The following is a 17,516-nucleotide window of genomic DNA, read 5'->3' on the forward strand; positions in this document are numbered from 1 at the left end:
GTTGCCAGCCTGGATGATTCTTCCTTGGTTAAACAGTCCTGGTTGGAGCAACTACGATCTGGCGGGTGGGCTCAAGAATGCCAGGGGATTCTCGATAAATATAATCTTCCCCATAGTAAATTCCTTGAATTAAGTAAGGTTGCACTACGAAATTGGATCTTCGACCAAGATGCCAATCAAGACCGCGCTACTATAGCGATGGCCCCATTTTCAATTTGGTTTCCACGTATAAAACCTAACCACTCTCTGTCGGATTATCTGGGCGTTCTATCAAACGCTCCCATTAGGAGAGCGTATACCGCCCTCAGATTTCAAACAATGCCCTCGGCCTACCTTGAAGGCCAATATCGCGGCATTCCAACTTCCCAACGTCTTTGCATCTATGGCTGTAAGGCTATTGAGGAGATTTTACACTACCTTCTCCACTGTCCATTATATGAAGACCCCAGGCGTAAATTTCTACTCCCTGTTCTAGTCCCCTTTGCATCTCGTCCAACAGATGAACTGGCGCTTGAGCTTTTGGCTGATAATTCCAAAGAAGTAACATTAGCGGTTGCTAACTTTGCTCTAGCGGCACAAAAATTGAGAGTGAAATTTACCAATGATATACCCCAGTAGGGTTGTTCCCCTTAGTCTCCTTTAGATTCTCAGGTTTTAACGAATCTTTTAATGGTATATGTTTGTCTATGTTTGTTTGTATTTATTTTGTTTGCCCATGGCCTATGGCTAAGATTGCAATAAATTTTACCAGTACCAGTACTAGGATGTGTGTGTTTAAAAAGTTATGCCAGAATAGTTTCACTATGAAAGACTAGCACAGGGACATAGGAAGCTTCTTTATTTTGAGTTAGAGAACTGGTCCATCTATGGAAGTCCACTGGCAGTGGCTCTCCAGGGTTTCAGGCAGGGAATATTTCCAGGTCCTACTTGAAGATGCTGGGGATTGAACCTGGGACCTTCTGCAGGCAGATCAGATGCTCTACTGCTGAGTTATGGTGCTTCCCCATGATTTCTGATCTTTGAAGTTCAGTCAACAAGAGACTCGAGGGGGTTCAGATGAATACAGTCAAAGAAATGCCAAGGTCCAAAACTGGGCATTTCAGTAGAAAGAACTCCATGCCCTGGAATTTTTAGTTCAATTTAATTTAATTTAATTTAATTTAATTTGGAGGTTGTTTAGTAGTCTGCTATAGATCACCAACATACCTATCTATGCTGCTTGGAGAACAGATCGTCTCTTTCTTTTTGACAATAAATGTGGCTTTTGTCTCAGACAGAGAACCTGAATTGCTCTTTTTTCTTTTTTTAATAAATTGCCCAGGAAGCAATTGGACTAAAGAAACCCAAAGACCCCTAAAAATCTGATAGTATGTGCCGAAGACCAGTAATTGATATAATAGTTTTAATCCTATGATGTGAATGATAATATCATGGAATATTATATTTTTAAATGAATCTCTCTGGGCAGCTAACAGAGCATGGTTAGATATAGCCCGTGAATGAATTTTCCTGGCAGCTGGAAGTCAACACAAACGGTATCAGTTCAGGCAGCTTTCAAGAAAGTGAGGTTCTTCTGGATGTTTGGACCAGTTGTGTTGATGACTATGTTATTGCTTGCAGAGGTTTCACTGCAGTAACCTGAAGCTGCTCCTACTAAAATCCCATGACGTCAAGAGAAATAGCCCTGGAGTAGTAATAAGTCCTGATGGCATTGCATTCAGGGTCAAATATGCTAAATTGCAGGATGGCAAATCTTAAATATCTGAGGATTCATGCTATGTATGAGATTCATTCCACTTCAGAAACCCAATGTGTAGCCAGTGTCATAAGATCTAGAAAGCCAAAGAAGTGTGTGAGTGTGTGCATACAGAAAAGCTGGCAGGATCTGGAAAGATTCCACCCCAAACTCAGACAGCATATTTCTGTTGTATTTTCCTGTGTGTTTCCATTCTGAGCTGTGGCACAGGAAACAAGAGAAGGACAAGAAACAGACAAGCAACGGGCAATTTTTTATGTCAATAACTGCATCAGTATAAATATCATAGAACACATAGGGCTCATCCACACAACGATTTAGTGTGTGTGTGGTGCTACTTGCATCCCCTTGTAATTCACATGATTCACATGACGTTGCAGGCAAGCAGAAGCTATCATGCAGTTTTCCCCTTTAAATCCATATTAACCCAATCCACTGATAATGTGAAAAGGAAAAGAAAAACTGTCTCAGCTGCGCTGCACTCCTCCTTGTAGGTGCTTGCTTCGATGCTTTTTTTAGTGGGCAGGCTCTCTTATGCCCCATCACTCACTCACTCTTTCTCTGCCACCCACAAAAGCTGCCACAGCTGCTGCCTACTTTGCCTTTCACACTCCCCTCCCCCCTCTGCCTTTCACTAAGGCTTGGACAATGGAGAAGGGGAGGGGGGTCTAGCCAGTTTCAGTTTTTCTTGTCAATTGCACACCAAGGCACTCTCAGGGAGTAAACATGTAAAATTAGAGGGCAAGGCCACAAAGAAACAGCAACACTAATCCTTCTCAGAAGAATGCCTACTAGTGTGAATGGAAAACAGCAGATTTGAAGCTAACAAGTGTGGACCTTCCAAATCTACCACGACCGTAAAAGCAGCGTCTTTAGTACAAAGGTATGCTCCCGTGTGGATAAGCCATAAGCAAGTCAAATCCATAAGCAAGTCAAACCTAATTGATGGTTTTTGTATTTTAATGATGTCTTTTTGTTATGCAGTTCTTTTATTGCTGGAAGCCACTGTGGATGGGCATTGTCTAGAAAAGCAGCCTAGATATATTTTAAAATAAACATTTGCATACATTTGGCAGCCAATTCTCCTGACAATGGCATAGAGCATCTCTTTCCATCTCAAATGCAAAATAAAAAAAGAAAAGAAATGGTTGCAATGTCACACACAATTATATCTATAGGTTTCCCTTGTAGAGGATATTTGTGGAAGCAAAAGGCAAGGATAAAAAGACTGGATCAAACTGTGATACAAGCAAGAGCAACAGGCCTTGGTGAAATTGATGCAAGATCTCAATTACTCTGTTTCAATTTACAATTAGCTGGAAGATATTTACATCCCACGACCAGTATACAATGTTGCAGAATGCATATGTTGCTTGGAATGTACGCTACTGCTTGAGCAATAGGTCAAATGTTTGTATTTCAGAAGAATTCAGGTTATGGTTTTGTTTTCTCATGTTTGCTGTGGGCTGCATTCCCCCTGAAAAGCTGCATTCTCCTTAACATGGAGACAGAAGAATGCAAACATGAGGATAATTTTTTTAAAAAGTTTTCTAAAATGATGGGTTTTTAATGCTGTCCTTAGCAATTTTATCTGACAGTCCTCTGCTCCTACTTTTTTTTTAATTATGTTTTCTGCATGTTTATTATATTCAAAATTATTATTATTTATTGAGGGAGTGTACTTGTATTTTTCCACTTTTGTAAGCCACCTTGAAATGTCCAGGAAAGGCAGGATGTAAATGCTTTGAATGAATAAATAAATATTGTTAATTGTCAGTGAACTAAAGAGGGTCATGAGAAATGTCTTCATATTATGAAGACCCTGGAACTGCATGGTCAGTTCCCAAAAACAAGGGTGGGGCTCCAATCTGACTCCTCAAGTATTTCTTCTGCTTTGTTCTGTCCACTGCACATGAAGGTAGCAGGCGATGGTTCACACAGCTCTGTCCGCAACACAGCACTGCAGCTGAGAAGGAAGCTGCCACCAGGGGCTGCTCCTGGCTGCGACTGACACATACATACACCAGTATCTGCCACCTGAGATGTCAGCCTCGCTCCGCTTAATGGTAGGGCTGGCCCTGGTACATAGATAGGTGCAGGGGGAGCATAGGTTTAGCACCCAAATGGTTTAGGAGGACTCTCATGCCAGAGTACTCTATGACAAGACAGGTCAAAAGAGAAGCCCAGTTGAGCAAAGAAATAAACTGCTCAGTACTTAGTGAAACTGGGTTTGGTTTGGTTTTTAATGAGCAAAGACTAATAAAAGGGATGGTTTTAGAAAGAAAGTCCAAAAATCTTATTTGCTTGTGTGGTTGCTTTGGCCCTGGCATCCAGTTTCACAGGCCAAGAGTTGCCCTGCCCTTTCATTGACTCATTACCTTTTTCCTTTGGAACAGAGCATCAGGCAGCCAACACACCACAAAGAGATACTTCAAAATCCATGGCCCTTGTATGGATAGGAAATAATTATCAAAAGTTGAGTCAAGCAAGGTATGGATGAAATATGCCAGACAGGAACAACTCAGATTTATTCGTCTCCTAGTATCATGTCTGCAACCCCCAAGGGATGTCTGCAGTACAATCCTACAGAGTTTTACTCAGAAGTAAGCCCAATCAGTTCAATGGGCTTATTCACAGGTAAGTGTGTATAGGATTTTAATTATAGGCACGAGAACACTGAAAAGCCTCAATAACACTTTACCTATTCACATAGGTGCTGTAATGACATTTTATGGATGTGTTCAGGGAGGAAATAACCAGATGATATATCTAAAAAAACACTGATGGTCAACATACTACAGAAAACACTAAAATGCAATGGTTTGGCAACAACAGCATCTGGATTCTCCATAAAAAGTAGATGAAGAAACAATCGCAATTCCAGAAAAAATTGAGTGTGGAAGGAGCCTTAGACTACTTACTTAAATATTTTTGCTGTTTCACACTTACTATACCTTTAGCACTCACTCTCTCCAATAAAATATCTAGGTATAAGGCAGATAGTACTGCTCAGGAAAATGAGGTTAGGGCTACAACCTTAAGCATGTGCTCAAACTAAGCCCCACTGAACTCAATAGGCCTCACTTCTGAGTACACATGCATAGGATTATGGTGTGTTGTTGTTGTTATGTGCCTTCAAGTCGATTACGACTTATGGCGACCCTATGAATCAGCGACCTCCAACAGCATCTGTCATGAACCACCCTGTTCAGATCTTGTAAGTTCAGGTCTGTGGCTTCCTTTATGGAATCAATCCATCTCTTGTTTGGCCTTCCTCTTTTTCTACTCCCTGCTGTTTTTCCCAGCATTATTGTCTCTTCTAGTGAATCAGGTCTTCTCATGATGTGTCCAAAGTATGATAACCTCAGTTCCATCATTTTAGCTTCTAGTGACAGTCTGGCTTAATTTGTTCTAACACCCAATTATTTGTCTTTTTCGCAGTCCATGGTATGCGCAAAGCTCTCCTCCAACACCACATTTCAAATTAGTTGATTTTTCTCTTATCTGCTTTTTTCATGGTGTAGGTTTCCCAAAAGGAAATGAAAACCCAATTGGACATATGTGAAAAATGTTAATTCCATTCATGGCTTTGGAACTGATTCCAAAGCCAACCTCAGCCCAATTTAATGCTCGTGGAGGAGGACAGGGGAAAGGGTGGGAAGGGGCAAAAAGTGTGTCAGAAAGGGGGGGTGCCTCACCCACTTTTCACTCTAGCCAGTGCCCATTCTTGGTATACAGTCCCCAACAGCAGTCCCTGCCCCCACTGTAAGACATCAAGGTTTCATATCAAGGACTCTAGTGGAAGCTCCAGGTGCCTTACACTCACACCACTATGATAGCTTGCAAGCAGAGGGAACTGCTATCCAAATCTCTGCTGCACTGCAGCATCACCACAGCAATGGCCCGAAAGTGGTATTGCAGCTTCCATCCCAGCAGGAATCAGGTGACACAAGGAGCCAGTTGGTCTTATAAAGTTATTGACTATGGCCCAACTCGTCAGTTTGATGCTTTTCACAGCTTGACTTTCTGTGGAACTGCCCATATCCCTCTTGGCAACCAGCTCTGACAGTTCCTTAATTAAATTCTGAAACCCAACTCACCAATCCTAAATGTTTGCAGTGTCATATCTGTCCTCAGCATTCACATAATGTTTTGGTTTGCAACATTGTGCTGTTAGGGCAGATAATCCATCCTGCATATCTATTTGGCTGCAAGTCTTGGTAGGCCTTTGTTCCTCTGTTCTATTTTAGTTGTTCTTCCAGATTGTTTAAGAACATAAGAAGAGCCCTGTGGGATCAGATTAAAGGCCTATCTAGTCCTCCATCCTGTTCTCACAGTGGCCAACCAGTTGCCTACTGGAAGCCCACAAGCAGGACCTGAGTGCAAGAGCACTCTCCCTGCCTGTGACTCCCAGCAATTGAGAGGCATACTGCCTCTGACACTGGAGGCAGAAGATTGCCAACATGGCTAGTAGCAACTGATAGGCTTAACCATGAATTAATCTAATCCTCTTTTAGAGTCATCCAAGTTGGTGGCCATCACTACATCTTGTGACAGCGAATTCCATAGCTCTGCATGGTGTGAAGAAAGTACTTCCTATTGTCTGCCCTTTTACAACATTTAGCTTCAGTGGTAACTTTGGGTTCCAGAAAGACAACCAGAAGCTGCCTTATACCAAATCAGACCATTGGTTCATCTACTTCAGTACTGTCTATGCTGACTGATAGCATTCAGACAGGGGCTTCTTCCAGCCCTACCTTGAGATGCTGGGTGTTGAACCTGGGATGTTCTGCATTCAAAGCAGATGCTCTAGTGCCGAGCTACAGCCCTCCCTCTTAGTATTGTAAGAGAGAGAGAGAGAGAGATAAATTGTAATGTTCTTGAGTGAGGCTGCCTCTCACTGTGTGTAGCTCTGATCTTGTTGGCAGCCTGCTGAATTATCATTTGGGGTGAGGGATGGCATGTCTGCCTATCAACAGAAGCTGTCAGAAATCAAGACAGAGGAAAGGTTGGCTGAAAAACATGGATCCAAAATTTATCTTAAATCACTAGAAAAACAGACTAAGCAATTCTGTATCATGTTTATTTAGCCACACCAGCAACTTGTTTCCACTCATGCTCAAGTGGAAACATCCATTAACAAAGTGAGAAAGAGAGACTCCACCAATACCCTTGGGGGTATGTTGCTTGAACTGAAATACAATAGATTAATTTCATCTTCCCAGCTATACATCTTACATTCATTGCTACATTTCCAACAAGCTTCTCATTTAATGTTTGATTTTGATGGTGCACTACTGGCTTTCGTTGCCAATAAGTTAACAGAGCTCAAGCAGCATCCCAGCAAAGATTAAAATTCAAATATCTAGCATAACATACACAGAGCTTAGCAAGTCAACCATACTCCCACAGTGCCCTTTCTTCCTGTGCTGTTACTTTATTCCTGCAATGTTAAGTCACTTGGAGATACATCAATTCATTGTATAGAAGACTGCTGGTGTAGTGTGGTGGTTAAAAAACTGAGCTATGAATCAGGAAGTCCCCGATTCAAATCTCACATCTCCCCTGAGCTCACTGGGTGACATTGGGCAAGCGACTTTCTCAGCCTCAATGGGTCATAATAATGCTGACTTACCTTACAGGTATGGATTACAACTAGATAATACATGCAAAGCACTTGAAACATCTGAAAGTGCTATAGAAGCATTAAGTATTATTATCCCTTTAGTTATCTTTTTTTGGGGGGGGGGAGAGGAAGGCTTGAGAACCAAGAATTACATTTTATTTGATAAGAGGACTTATTCAACCCCTATACCAATTTTAAATTTCAAGTTGTTGTTTTTAAAATCATATGTTTTTTCATTTGGTCTCCCTTCAAAAAAAATATTTAACAAAAAATATTTAACAGAGTCAGTACGTGAGCCAGAGAAATCAGAGAATGCATTCAGTTAAAAAGAAAAATCCCTACTGATGCGAATGTGGTTGGAAGGCCGGCCATATACTAGACTTTATAAAACCAATGCAAGTTCCCAGCAACTTTACGGATTTGGCATTGCTTTGAGTGGCTTCTAGGCTGCTGGGCATTTGACTGAAACACACACAGACTGCAATCCTATACCACGGACAAGGGGAACAGGCACAGGAAGGCCTTTCATAAGAAGCCAGTGTAGCCTCTGCTTTCCTACTAGGGCATATCTATGTCTAAAGCTGCTGCCATGCTGCATGTGCAACCCTCTAAGTGGAGGTCCCTTCATGCCTTACCTTAGAGCCTGTTCTTGTCCAGGCCACCCTGCAGCTCTGCTCCTGTTTTTACTGGGAGCTGCTGTGCACTAGCATGGAGTGAGCTGTTGGATGCAAGATACAGAGGGACCACTCTTTAAAGGGTTTGGCCTCCTAAGATGCAATGCATTTGACACAACAGCAGTGCACTGAGCATGCAAACGCCTGGGGATGAGGTGGAGGAAGATGGCTACACTGGTATCTTATGACAGGAATCTGCGAGTCCTCCTCTTCCATTCATGTATGGCTGTTGGCTCACACACATACAAAATTCTCTATTCCATTGGATACAATCCAACTAAATTATACTTCCATTTATTATAGGCACAATCAGATTCATTTAAAAAGATAAAATAAGATTAGATCTAAAATAGATTGAACCCTAGTCAATATTTCTTGTTTTTTACTTACATTGTTTATTATGTTAGTTATTTTAGATTATACTGATGTTTAAGATACTTTTTAAAAATGCTTTGTATTGTCTTAAATGTGTGATTTGGTTTTTAAGATGTTTAATGTTGGGTTAGGTTTTATTATTATTGTTTGAGATTTTTAATGCTCTCATGTAATTTGTATGTTTTTATGTTATACGTCGCCCAGAGTGGCTGGATAACCAGCCAGATGGGCGACTAATAAATTCAATCAATCAATCAATCAGACATTAATTTTTAAGATGATTTTTTCAAATGTCTTGTATTGTATTAAATGTATAATTTTGTTTGATTGTTCACAACACTATAAAAACCAACTTAGAGGCTTCTTCTGAATTATTAAGCGGTATACAAATAAAATAAATAAATAAATAAATAATTCTGAATATATGTGACCGTGATAAAGAATTAAAAGATAATCAGATATCACGGACACTTTCAAAGAGTAAAATTCTTTGCTGCCTCTATTGCGTCCACAGAGTGTTGTCCCAGGAGGTTGTTCCAAGTGGTCCAAAGCCTGGTCGGTCCAGTTGCTCAGGAACCCATGGAATACTCTGAAGCCTCCTGTGACATATTTGCTAAACACTTTGCCGATAAAATCGATGTTCACCGCCCAGAGAGCTATTGCTAGTCGGGCGGTATATAAATTTAATAAATAAATAAATAAATAAATAAAAATCGAGCGCCTGAAAAGCATGATTCCGTGCGCCGTGGATACAGGAAGTGAGCTAGAGTCGGTCAGTTGCATTCTGGTCCGTTGGGATCGATTTCAGCCTCTTCCCTCTGAGGAAGTGGACAAGGTGCTCTCTACAGTGAAGCCAACCACTTGTCTTCTAGATCCTTGCCCATAATGGCTCATTATGAACAGTAAAGAGAGGCTGAGCGAAAGGATCAAGGCAGTGGTAAATGCATCCTTGGAAGAGGGTGCAATGCCATCAGCCCTCAAGGAGGCAATAATAAATCCCATCTTGAAAAAGTCCTCCTTGGATCCTCAAGACCCAAACAACTTCCGCCCAGTCTCTAACTTACCATTCTTGGGCAAGGTGATTGAACGAGTGGTGGCCAAACAGTTGCAGACACACTTGGATGAAGCAAATTATTTGGATCCATTCCAGTCGGGCTTCAGGACTGGACATGGAACTGAAACAGCCTTGGTCGCCTTGGTGGATGATATGAGGAGGGCATTGGATAGGAGAGAACATACCCTCCTCGTCCTCCTGGATCTCTCAGCGGCTTTTGATACCGTCGACCACGGTATCCTTTTAGATCACCTGGAGGGATTAGGAATAGGGGGCACCATTTTGCGGTGGCTTCGTTCCTATCTCTCTGACAGGCACCAACGGGTGGCATTGGGAGATGAGGTTTCAGACCCTTGGCCTCTCAATTGTGGAGTGCCACAGGGCTCTATCCTCTCCCCCATGCTATTCAACATCTATGTAAAGCCGCTGGGGGCCATCATCAGGAGATTTGGGCTGCAGTGTCACCAATATGCAGATGACACTCAGCTCTATCTCTCGTTTAAGTCCTCACCAAGGTTGGCTGTGGATACCATGTCCAAGTGCCTGGAATCCGTTAGTGAATGGATGGGAAGGAATAGGCTGAAGCTTAACCCTGACAAGACCGAGGTGTTGCTCGTGGGAGACAAGAGTAAGTTGGGAGATATAGACCTGGTGATTAATGGAGTAAAATTGCCCCTGAAAGACCAGGTCCGTAGCCTTGGGGTCATTCTCGACTCCCAACTGTACATGGAGGCTCAGGTTTTGGCAGTGGGTCAGGCAGCTTGGTATCAACTTCATCTGATACAGAAGCTGTGACCCTACCTTCCTGTTCATCTGCTCCCACGAGTAGTACATGCCCTTGTCTCCTCTCGCTTAGACTACTGTAATGCGCTCTACGTGGGGCTGCCCTTGAAAACGATCCGGAAACTACAGCTGATACAAAATGCGGCGGCACGTTTAATTAGTAACTGCCGTCGCCGTGATCACATCACGCCAGTGTTAGTAGATCTACACTGGTTACCAGTTGTTTACCGGGCCCAATTCAAGGTGCTGGTACTGACCTTTAAAGCCCTATACGGTGTCGGCCCAGTTTATCTGAAGGAGCGCCTCCAGCATCACCAATTAGGCCGCCTAACAAGATCAGCCACACAAGACCTTCTCTCGATTCCGCCAGTTGAAACAGCTAGGCTGGTGCGAACCAGAGAGAGGGCATTTTCGATTGTGGCCCCCACCCTCTGGAACTCCCTTCCTTTCGATCTTCGCCATGCCCCCTCCTTGATAGGCTTTCGCCAAGCTTTAAAGACCTGGCTATTCAGGCAGGCCTATGGGAAATCTGGGGTATGTTAGTTTTTAATTACCTGAAAGAGGTGTTTAGTTTTTTAAATATTAGTATGTTGTATTGGTTTTATACTGGATTTTATTGTACATGTAAGTCACCTAGAGTGGCCGTTAATTCAGCCAGACAGGCGACTCACAAATAAAATTTTATTATTATTATTATTATTATAAAATGCTGAAGACACCAAAATGTAACAACAAGTTGGAAACATGTTTCATCTTTGACAGAGTCCTGACAGAGAAAGGAATTAGGTTTGGTGGTACACTCTACACACAGGGCTTGTCTGCATGTGAGCAGTATCTTGCTGCAAATACAAACTGGAAGGTATAATGAGTGAATTGAGTGGTCCATACAGCGAGTTCAATTTGGGCTGTAAAATCAGTTTTTTCCAGCCATATTATTGGGCATTCCAGTGTGTTGGATCAATCCAGATGTTTGTCTGTGGCCTCACCTTTAATTTGATATTCCCTCTCCTTCCATTTATGAACGAACTGGGTGTGCGAGAAGTTGTCTGATCTAAGCACGAGAGCCTTTTTTTAAAAACTGTTTCCTCTTGGGAAGAAAGTACCTAATTGTACTTCTGGAGCAGTGAGGGAAAAGAGCAGTGAGGAGAAAAGGGCAGAGCAGCCAGATTCTCCATTGCATATTTTCCAAATACCTGGAACTCTGCACATCCTTAAAACTAATATTCCAAATGTAGACATTTGGTTTTTGTGTGTGTATGTGCAAATCTGAGGGAGATACACACATATATACATATGTGTGTGTGTGTGTGTGTATGTACACATACAGCAATAACTCAGTTAACAAAGCATATGTGCTCCTGGACACTACTTCTTTAACTTTGTACCAGAGGTAGGAAGAACGTGGAAAGAATAGGGATCGGTTCCTACATCCACTCATAAATGTTGGGGGCAGTTTCAACAGGGGCTTTAAAGGATGGCTACCCAGCACCCACCCACTCCCACTCCTTCTCCTCTGAATGTATTGGATCCTTCCCTCCTCAGCCCTGGAAGAAAGCAAGAGATTTCTTTAATGCAAAGCAAAGATAAATGCTGGTCAGTTTCATCCTAGCAAAGCAAAGGAACAGGCTTGAAAGTTTATAGCAAAGCAAAGCTGGTCAGTTCCAGTTTTTAAAAAGCCTTCCTTAAAAGGAGCTTCCTTCCTTGAGAATTTGTTAACTGAGGTATTACTGTACATATATATGTATACACACACGACTAAGCTCTTCCTTCAGGAGTGCACTGGAAATGAACATGGATGAAAAAGAAATGAAAGCATGCAGGAAGTAGTGGGCACATAAAGAGGATAGGCAGAAAGTGATGATTGATCCACCCACCCATCCAAAAACACCAAAACAAATAGTCTGCAACCAAGAGTGGGGCGGTTTGGAGCCTGATTTCCCCCAACTTATCATATCATCCCCATATCAGGCAAACCCAAATTTACAAAGGAAAAGCATTGAGATTGGTGTTGTGTGAGGGCAATGCAAATTAAGTGGGAATGTAAACAGCTGCAAGCATACAGTAAACTCCAGTGTGGGTAAGCCCATAGTTTTTCTACTCTGCGAATAACAACCAAATTAATACCAATGGTGCTATATTTGACAACAGTGGTAGCTGTGCCACTCACTGGTGTAGAAAACTGAAAGCCAGTGCCTAAACAGAGAATTATTTCTAGGGAATCTAAAAGCAGCAGATCTACCAAAAAAACTGACTTCACTGCTTAATCTGTTACCTCGAAACTTCTTGGGTGGGTTATCCAAATCACCAGCTGTTGGTTCTACCACACACCGATCATCCACCAGCCTGAAAAATAAGCAAGAAAATATTCAGTAATGGTATTCTACTTTGATCTACAATGATTTCAGTGGTTTCAGCAAAGTTTCTCTGCTGTGCTGTTTTCCTATTCCATTTTAATTTGCATTGTACAGAACAGAAGACACAGGGTGATTTCCAGCTTTATGTTTGCCAAAGTTGTAAAAATATTCAAGGTAATCATTCAAATTACTAGACCTAACGTCAGATTTTGGGGATACAACATCAAGTTATTATCCAGTACACTAGCAACACATTTGGGGGAGAGGTATCCAAGCAACCAGAGATCTGATTAGTTAGCTAGTTTTGTTAGCCTGCAGTAGATGATCCAGTCAAAACCTGTAACAAATTCTAAATTGTAGTTGTGAACAATGAACCCTTTAGGGGGACTGTTCTGTTAAGAAGTTACTGACAAAGGTTGATGAAACTGAAGTGGAAGTAGCATATATATACACCAAGGTGAAATCTTTGCAAAGGGACTAAATATACTTTCAAAAATACATAAAAACTCCCCTTTTTACAAAACAAATCTTTAAAAAAAATTATTATTCAGATGCTTTCCTTGCAAAGCAATCCAAAATAAGCTACAACAATACGATTAAAACCAATTATAGCAAACCCATTAAAACAACAAACACAACAAAACCTAAAAACTGATCAGATGTTAAGACAGATGTTAAGAATCTTGTAGTAGTGGAGCTAAACTTGAAAATTATCTTCTGCCACATGGTTCTGAAATACAACTAATGCAAAAGGTTCAAACTGCATTATATGTTGAAATCTCAAAATGATTTTGGGCTAATCATGGCTTTGAGGAAGCTGTGCCATGATTTTGAACATCTGGGGTTACTCTTACCACACCACTGAGTTACTCAAAGTGCACTATTTGATGCAACATCTTTCTGGCAGCCCATACATTTGAGAATAATTACTTTCATTCTAAGTGTCAGTTGACTTCTCTGTTAAGTATAATAACTTCCAAAATATCCTAAGAATGATGCTTCCTTTTTTTTCATGTTGGAAATTACAGTCATTCTTAATTATTAGATTAGAGCTTGCCCAGATGATGGAATATGACCAAAAACTTCCCCTATACTCTTGCAACCCCTGTGGCTCAATTACTGTCACATTCCCAGTATATAGTTTAAAGGATCAATAACATGCTGTAGGCTCATGTGCTACCTCTTACCCTCTCATGTATGTAGCCCCTTCCTTCTGTTGTTTAGCAAAACCTTAATTGCCATGCTATTCAAATCAGACAAACTATGGTTAGCACAAATCAGTGTGCCTTGAAACCATGATCTGAAATCAGGATTTGCTCTAACTGTACTTTGTCCAATACATTTATCGATTTATTTAACTTGTATACGACTTTATATTTCGAGAATCTAAGTAGTTTACATATTTCACCCAAAAAACAATATTTTATATAACACTAAGTCACAGTCCCATCAATGTAAGGATTACCACTAGCAGAACAGGACTTCCCCCATCTCTTCCTCCCATGCACCCCCTAAATCTTTTCTTGGGGTTTCCCCAACCCTCTGAAGCAGATTTGGGGATGGCATAGAACACGCATAAGGGAGAGGAGAGGGGGAAGTCCCTTTGCACTATCAGGAATCCTTGCAAAGATGGAATATGTTAATAGAACACTGACCTATATAAAAATACAAATTTCATATTCAATATTACTGCTACTGCTAATAAAAAATAAAAACAATAATAATAGTTTCCACATTTTAAGGAACATAATTAAACAAATATCACAAAAATATAAAAAAGTGCCTAAGAAAATTAAATGTACATAGGTCAAATAAATAAAAAACACAAAAGCGAATCATATCCAAAACATCAAAAATATATCAAGGTATTCTGACACTGTACCTTGATGTATCTTTTTAAAATCTCATAAATATTACACATCAAGGTGAAAATTTTGCAAACAGGCATAGGCATATCTCCTGCTTTGCAGAAGTAAGTCTCTTTGTGTTTAATGAGGCTTACTTCCAGTTAAGTAGGTACAGGATATCAGCCTAGGTTGGGTTTAGGGTTGGCATGGGAGAAAACAGGGTTCTTGTGCCTTTAACAGCTGTATGGCAGGCAAAAATTCAACAGATGAAGCCTTTTCTAGTATGGAAATGCAATCATGGGGAACGCTTCACCATGATTACTCTCTAATTTTGTGTTATGCCAAGCCCCCAAGGCAGCCATTTTGTGTCATGACACATCTCCATGGTACCCATTTTGTGACTGGTGCCCCCAGCACTCTCCCAAAATTTGAAATGTGCCCTCTGGTCCAAAAAGTTTGGCAACCTCTGCTCTATGTGCTCTTTCTCCACAGTGTAGAAAGCTAATATAGGAACTCAGTAAGTGTCTGGATATGACCATATGATGCTGCCTCTTCCTTTAGGTGGAGATGGCAGGAATTGAACCTGTGATGCCTTTTACCACTGGTAACAGCCCCTCCCTTAAGTTACTACTCAATGCCTCATTCAGTCTGTTTGGGCAACAGCACCTAATACATAAACATTATATGCAATTAAAAAGTTATTTCCAATTTCTCAACAGAATCTGTTTGCACTGTGACAATGAGGAAGGTGGTCTGGTAACTTGCCACCAAGCCTCTTGGTATAATACAATAACAGAACTCCTCAGTGTATTTTGACTCGTATGCTCCCAAGTTGCAACACAACTCAGAACACTGTCAACATAAATCAATAGAGACCAATGGTATAGCACAGACGTTATACTCAAACCTAGAGTTTTCCCCAATTTCAGGAGCTACAATAACTCTCATGAGTTTTACCCTTTTTTTTTTTTGAAGAATGTTTCTGTCTTTATTATGGCTACAATGGATGTAACATATAAATTAAATGTTTAATTGTTTAAAATTTGTCGGTGCTTAATCAATGGAGCAGAGAATGAAAGGCAGGCTGCTATGCAGGCCATACAATCATGCCCAACACAGAAAGCATTCTAGTAATCCAGTATTGAGGTTACCAACACATGGGTGACTGCAGCCAAGGTATCCTGAGCTAGGAACAGTTGCAGTTGGCACAGCAGCCAAAGCTGGTAAAAAGCATTCCTAGTTACTACAGCTACTTATTATAATTATTTAATTAATTAATTTGTATCCCGCCCTTCCTCCCAGCAGGAGCCCAGGGCGACAAACAAGGCACTAAAACACTTTAAAACATCATAAAAACAAATCTTAAAATACATTAACACAAAACAGCATTAAAAACATTTTAAAAACTTTTTTAAAAGGGTTAAAACATTATTTAAAAACATATTAAGCAATTCTGACATAGACACAGACTGGGATAGCTCTCAACTTAAAAGGCTCGTTGAAAAAGAAAAGTCTTCAAAAGGTGCCAAAAAGATAGCAGAGATGGTGCCTGCCTAATATTCAAAGGGAGAGAATTCCACAGGGTAGGTGCTGCCACACTAAAGGTCCATTTCCTATATTGTACAGAACGAACCTCCTGATAAGATAGTATCTGTAGGAGGCCCTCACCTGCAGAGTGCAGTGATCGACTGGGTATGTAAGGGGTACTTAGCCAACAATGACTGGACATCCCCACACAGTGCTCATGCTGGAGACTCCATAATGACAGAGCTCAGTCCCCAACCTACCTGCCTTCTTACCTACAATATATCAGGGAGTCACTCTGCATGTCATTAGCTCTGGCTCCACCTACTATTGGTCTTCCTGCCTTTTGCCCCACCAACCCCAATGGGCACCAGATACCATTGGTCAGAGAAGGGCAACATAACCACCTTCGGCCAGAGAAGTACAGGTCAATCGTGACACGTAAGCCACAGCCAGGAGCAGCAGGCAGAGCAAGCACCTCTTGTGCAACTGACTCTGGGTTAGCCCAGATATCTGAGGCTGTCTCTGGGGGAATTTCCTTCTCTCAATCTGAATTCTCAACCTCATTCCCCAAAGATAGGGAGTTTGACCTGAGGATCATGAGAGGAACCAAAGGCAATCAAATCCTCATCAATGAAAGGCATATTTCTTGATAAAAATGCATTAGAATGTAGAACTGAAACATGACCAGAGTATAGGTAGTACGCTTATTTTAGGGTCCCCAATTTACTAATAAAGCACATATCCCAGCTGGATGAATAGGTCTCAGCCATAGGTGTCCATTTTGTGTTGCTTTTAAACTAATCTTCTGTTATTTTGTGTGCGGCTTTGTATTTTTTAGCTGTTTTTATTACATTGTATACATCACCTTGGGACAAATGTGGAAGATGATTAGTAAACAATGATAATAACACACGCACACCCAATATTGGCTTCGCAGGAGCAATATGACACCATATTACAGACTGACAATACATTATACTGGGAACAATGTTGCAAAAGGAGGCTATGGGGATTTGAGCTGGATTCAGGATCAGAATCCATAGCTGGGTGTTGATCGATAACTTCAGGGGATCATGTTGCTTCAGAGAATCAGGCTCTGCCTGTTAGACCACTTCATTACATCTGTCTCCTTTCCAACTCTTCCTGCGGCCATGAAACAAAGAACTAGCTGCTCCTGGTGCTTAAGGAAGCACTTTAATCAGGCAGCCAACGTTTCAAATGCACACTGGATTTTATATTGAAAGCATTCAAACAATGCCAAGGTATCCTCAGCAGGAAGGGTCAGGATGGATGTTGGACCCATAGCGGAAATCCTTTTCCTTTGTGACTGGGCCGGAGATGGTCTTAAACAAGTGATTCCAAAATGATGGATAATTATTCGGTCATGGCAGATCCCCAGGCAACTGGCACTGTTGCTAGTTCAGAGCACATTTGGGTGTGCCAGCTACTATTGTTTGGTTGGCATTTTTTAAAATGTAACTTGGGTAACCAGATTCATGTTGACGTTAGCTTTCTGTAAA

General features: G+C 41.2%; 1 protein-coding gene across 3 annotated transcripts in view; it reads right to left on the bottom strand.

Annotated features, from left to right (window-relative positions):
* ITPR3 (inositol 1,4,5-trisphosphate receptor type 3) overlaps positions 1-17,516 on the bottom strand; it is a 150,007-nt gene that overhangs the window by 102,100 nt on the left and 30,391 nt on the right. For all 3 annotated transcript variants that reach the window (XM_061632412.1, XM_061632411.1, XM_061632414.1), the window contains exon 2: positions 12,541-12,611. In XM_061632412.1, coding sequence (XP_061488396.1) covers positions 12,541-12,611 — 71 coding nt within the window. The remainder of the gene's footprint in view (positions 1-12,540; positions 12,612-17,516) is intronic.

This window comes from Rhineura floridana, chromosome 6 (genome assembly GCF_030035675.1).
Source record: "Rhineura floridana isolate rRhiFlo1 chromosome 6, rRhiFlo1.hap2, whole genome shotgun sequence".
NCBI lineage: Eukaryota > Metazoa > Chordata > Lepidosauria > Squamata > Rhineuridae > Rhineura > Rhineura floridana.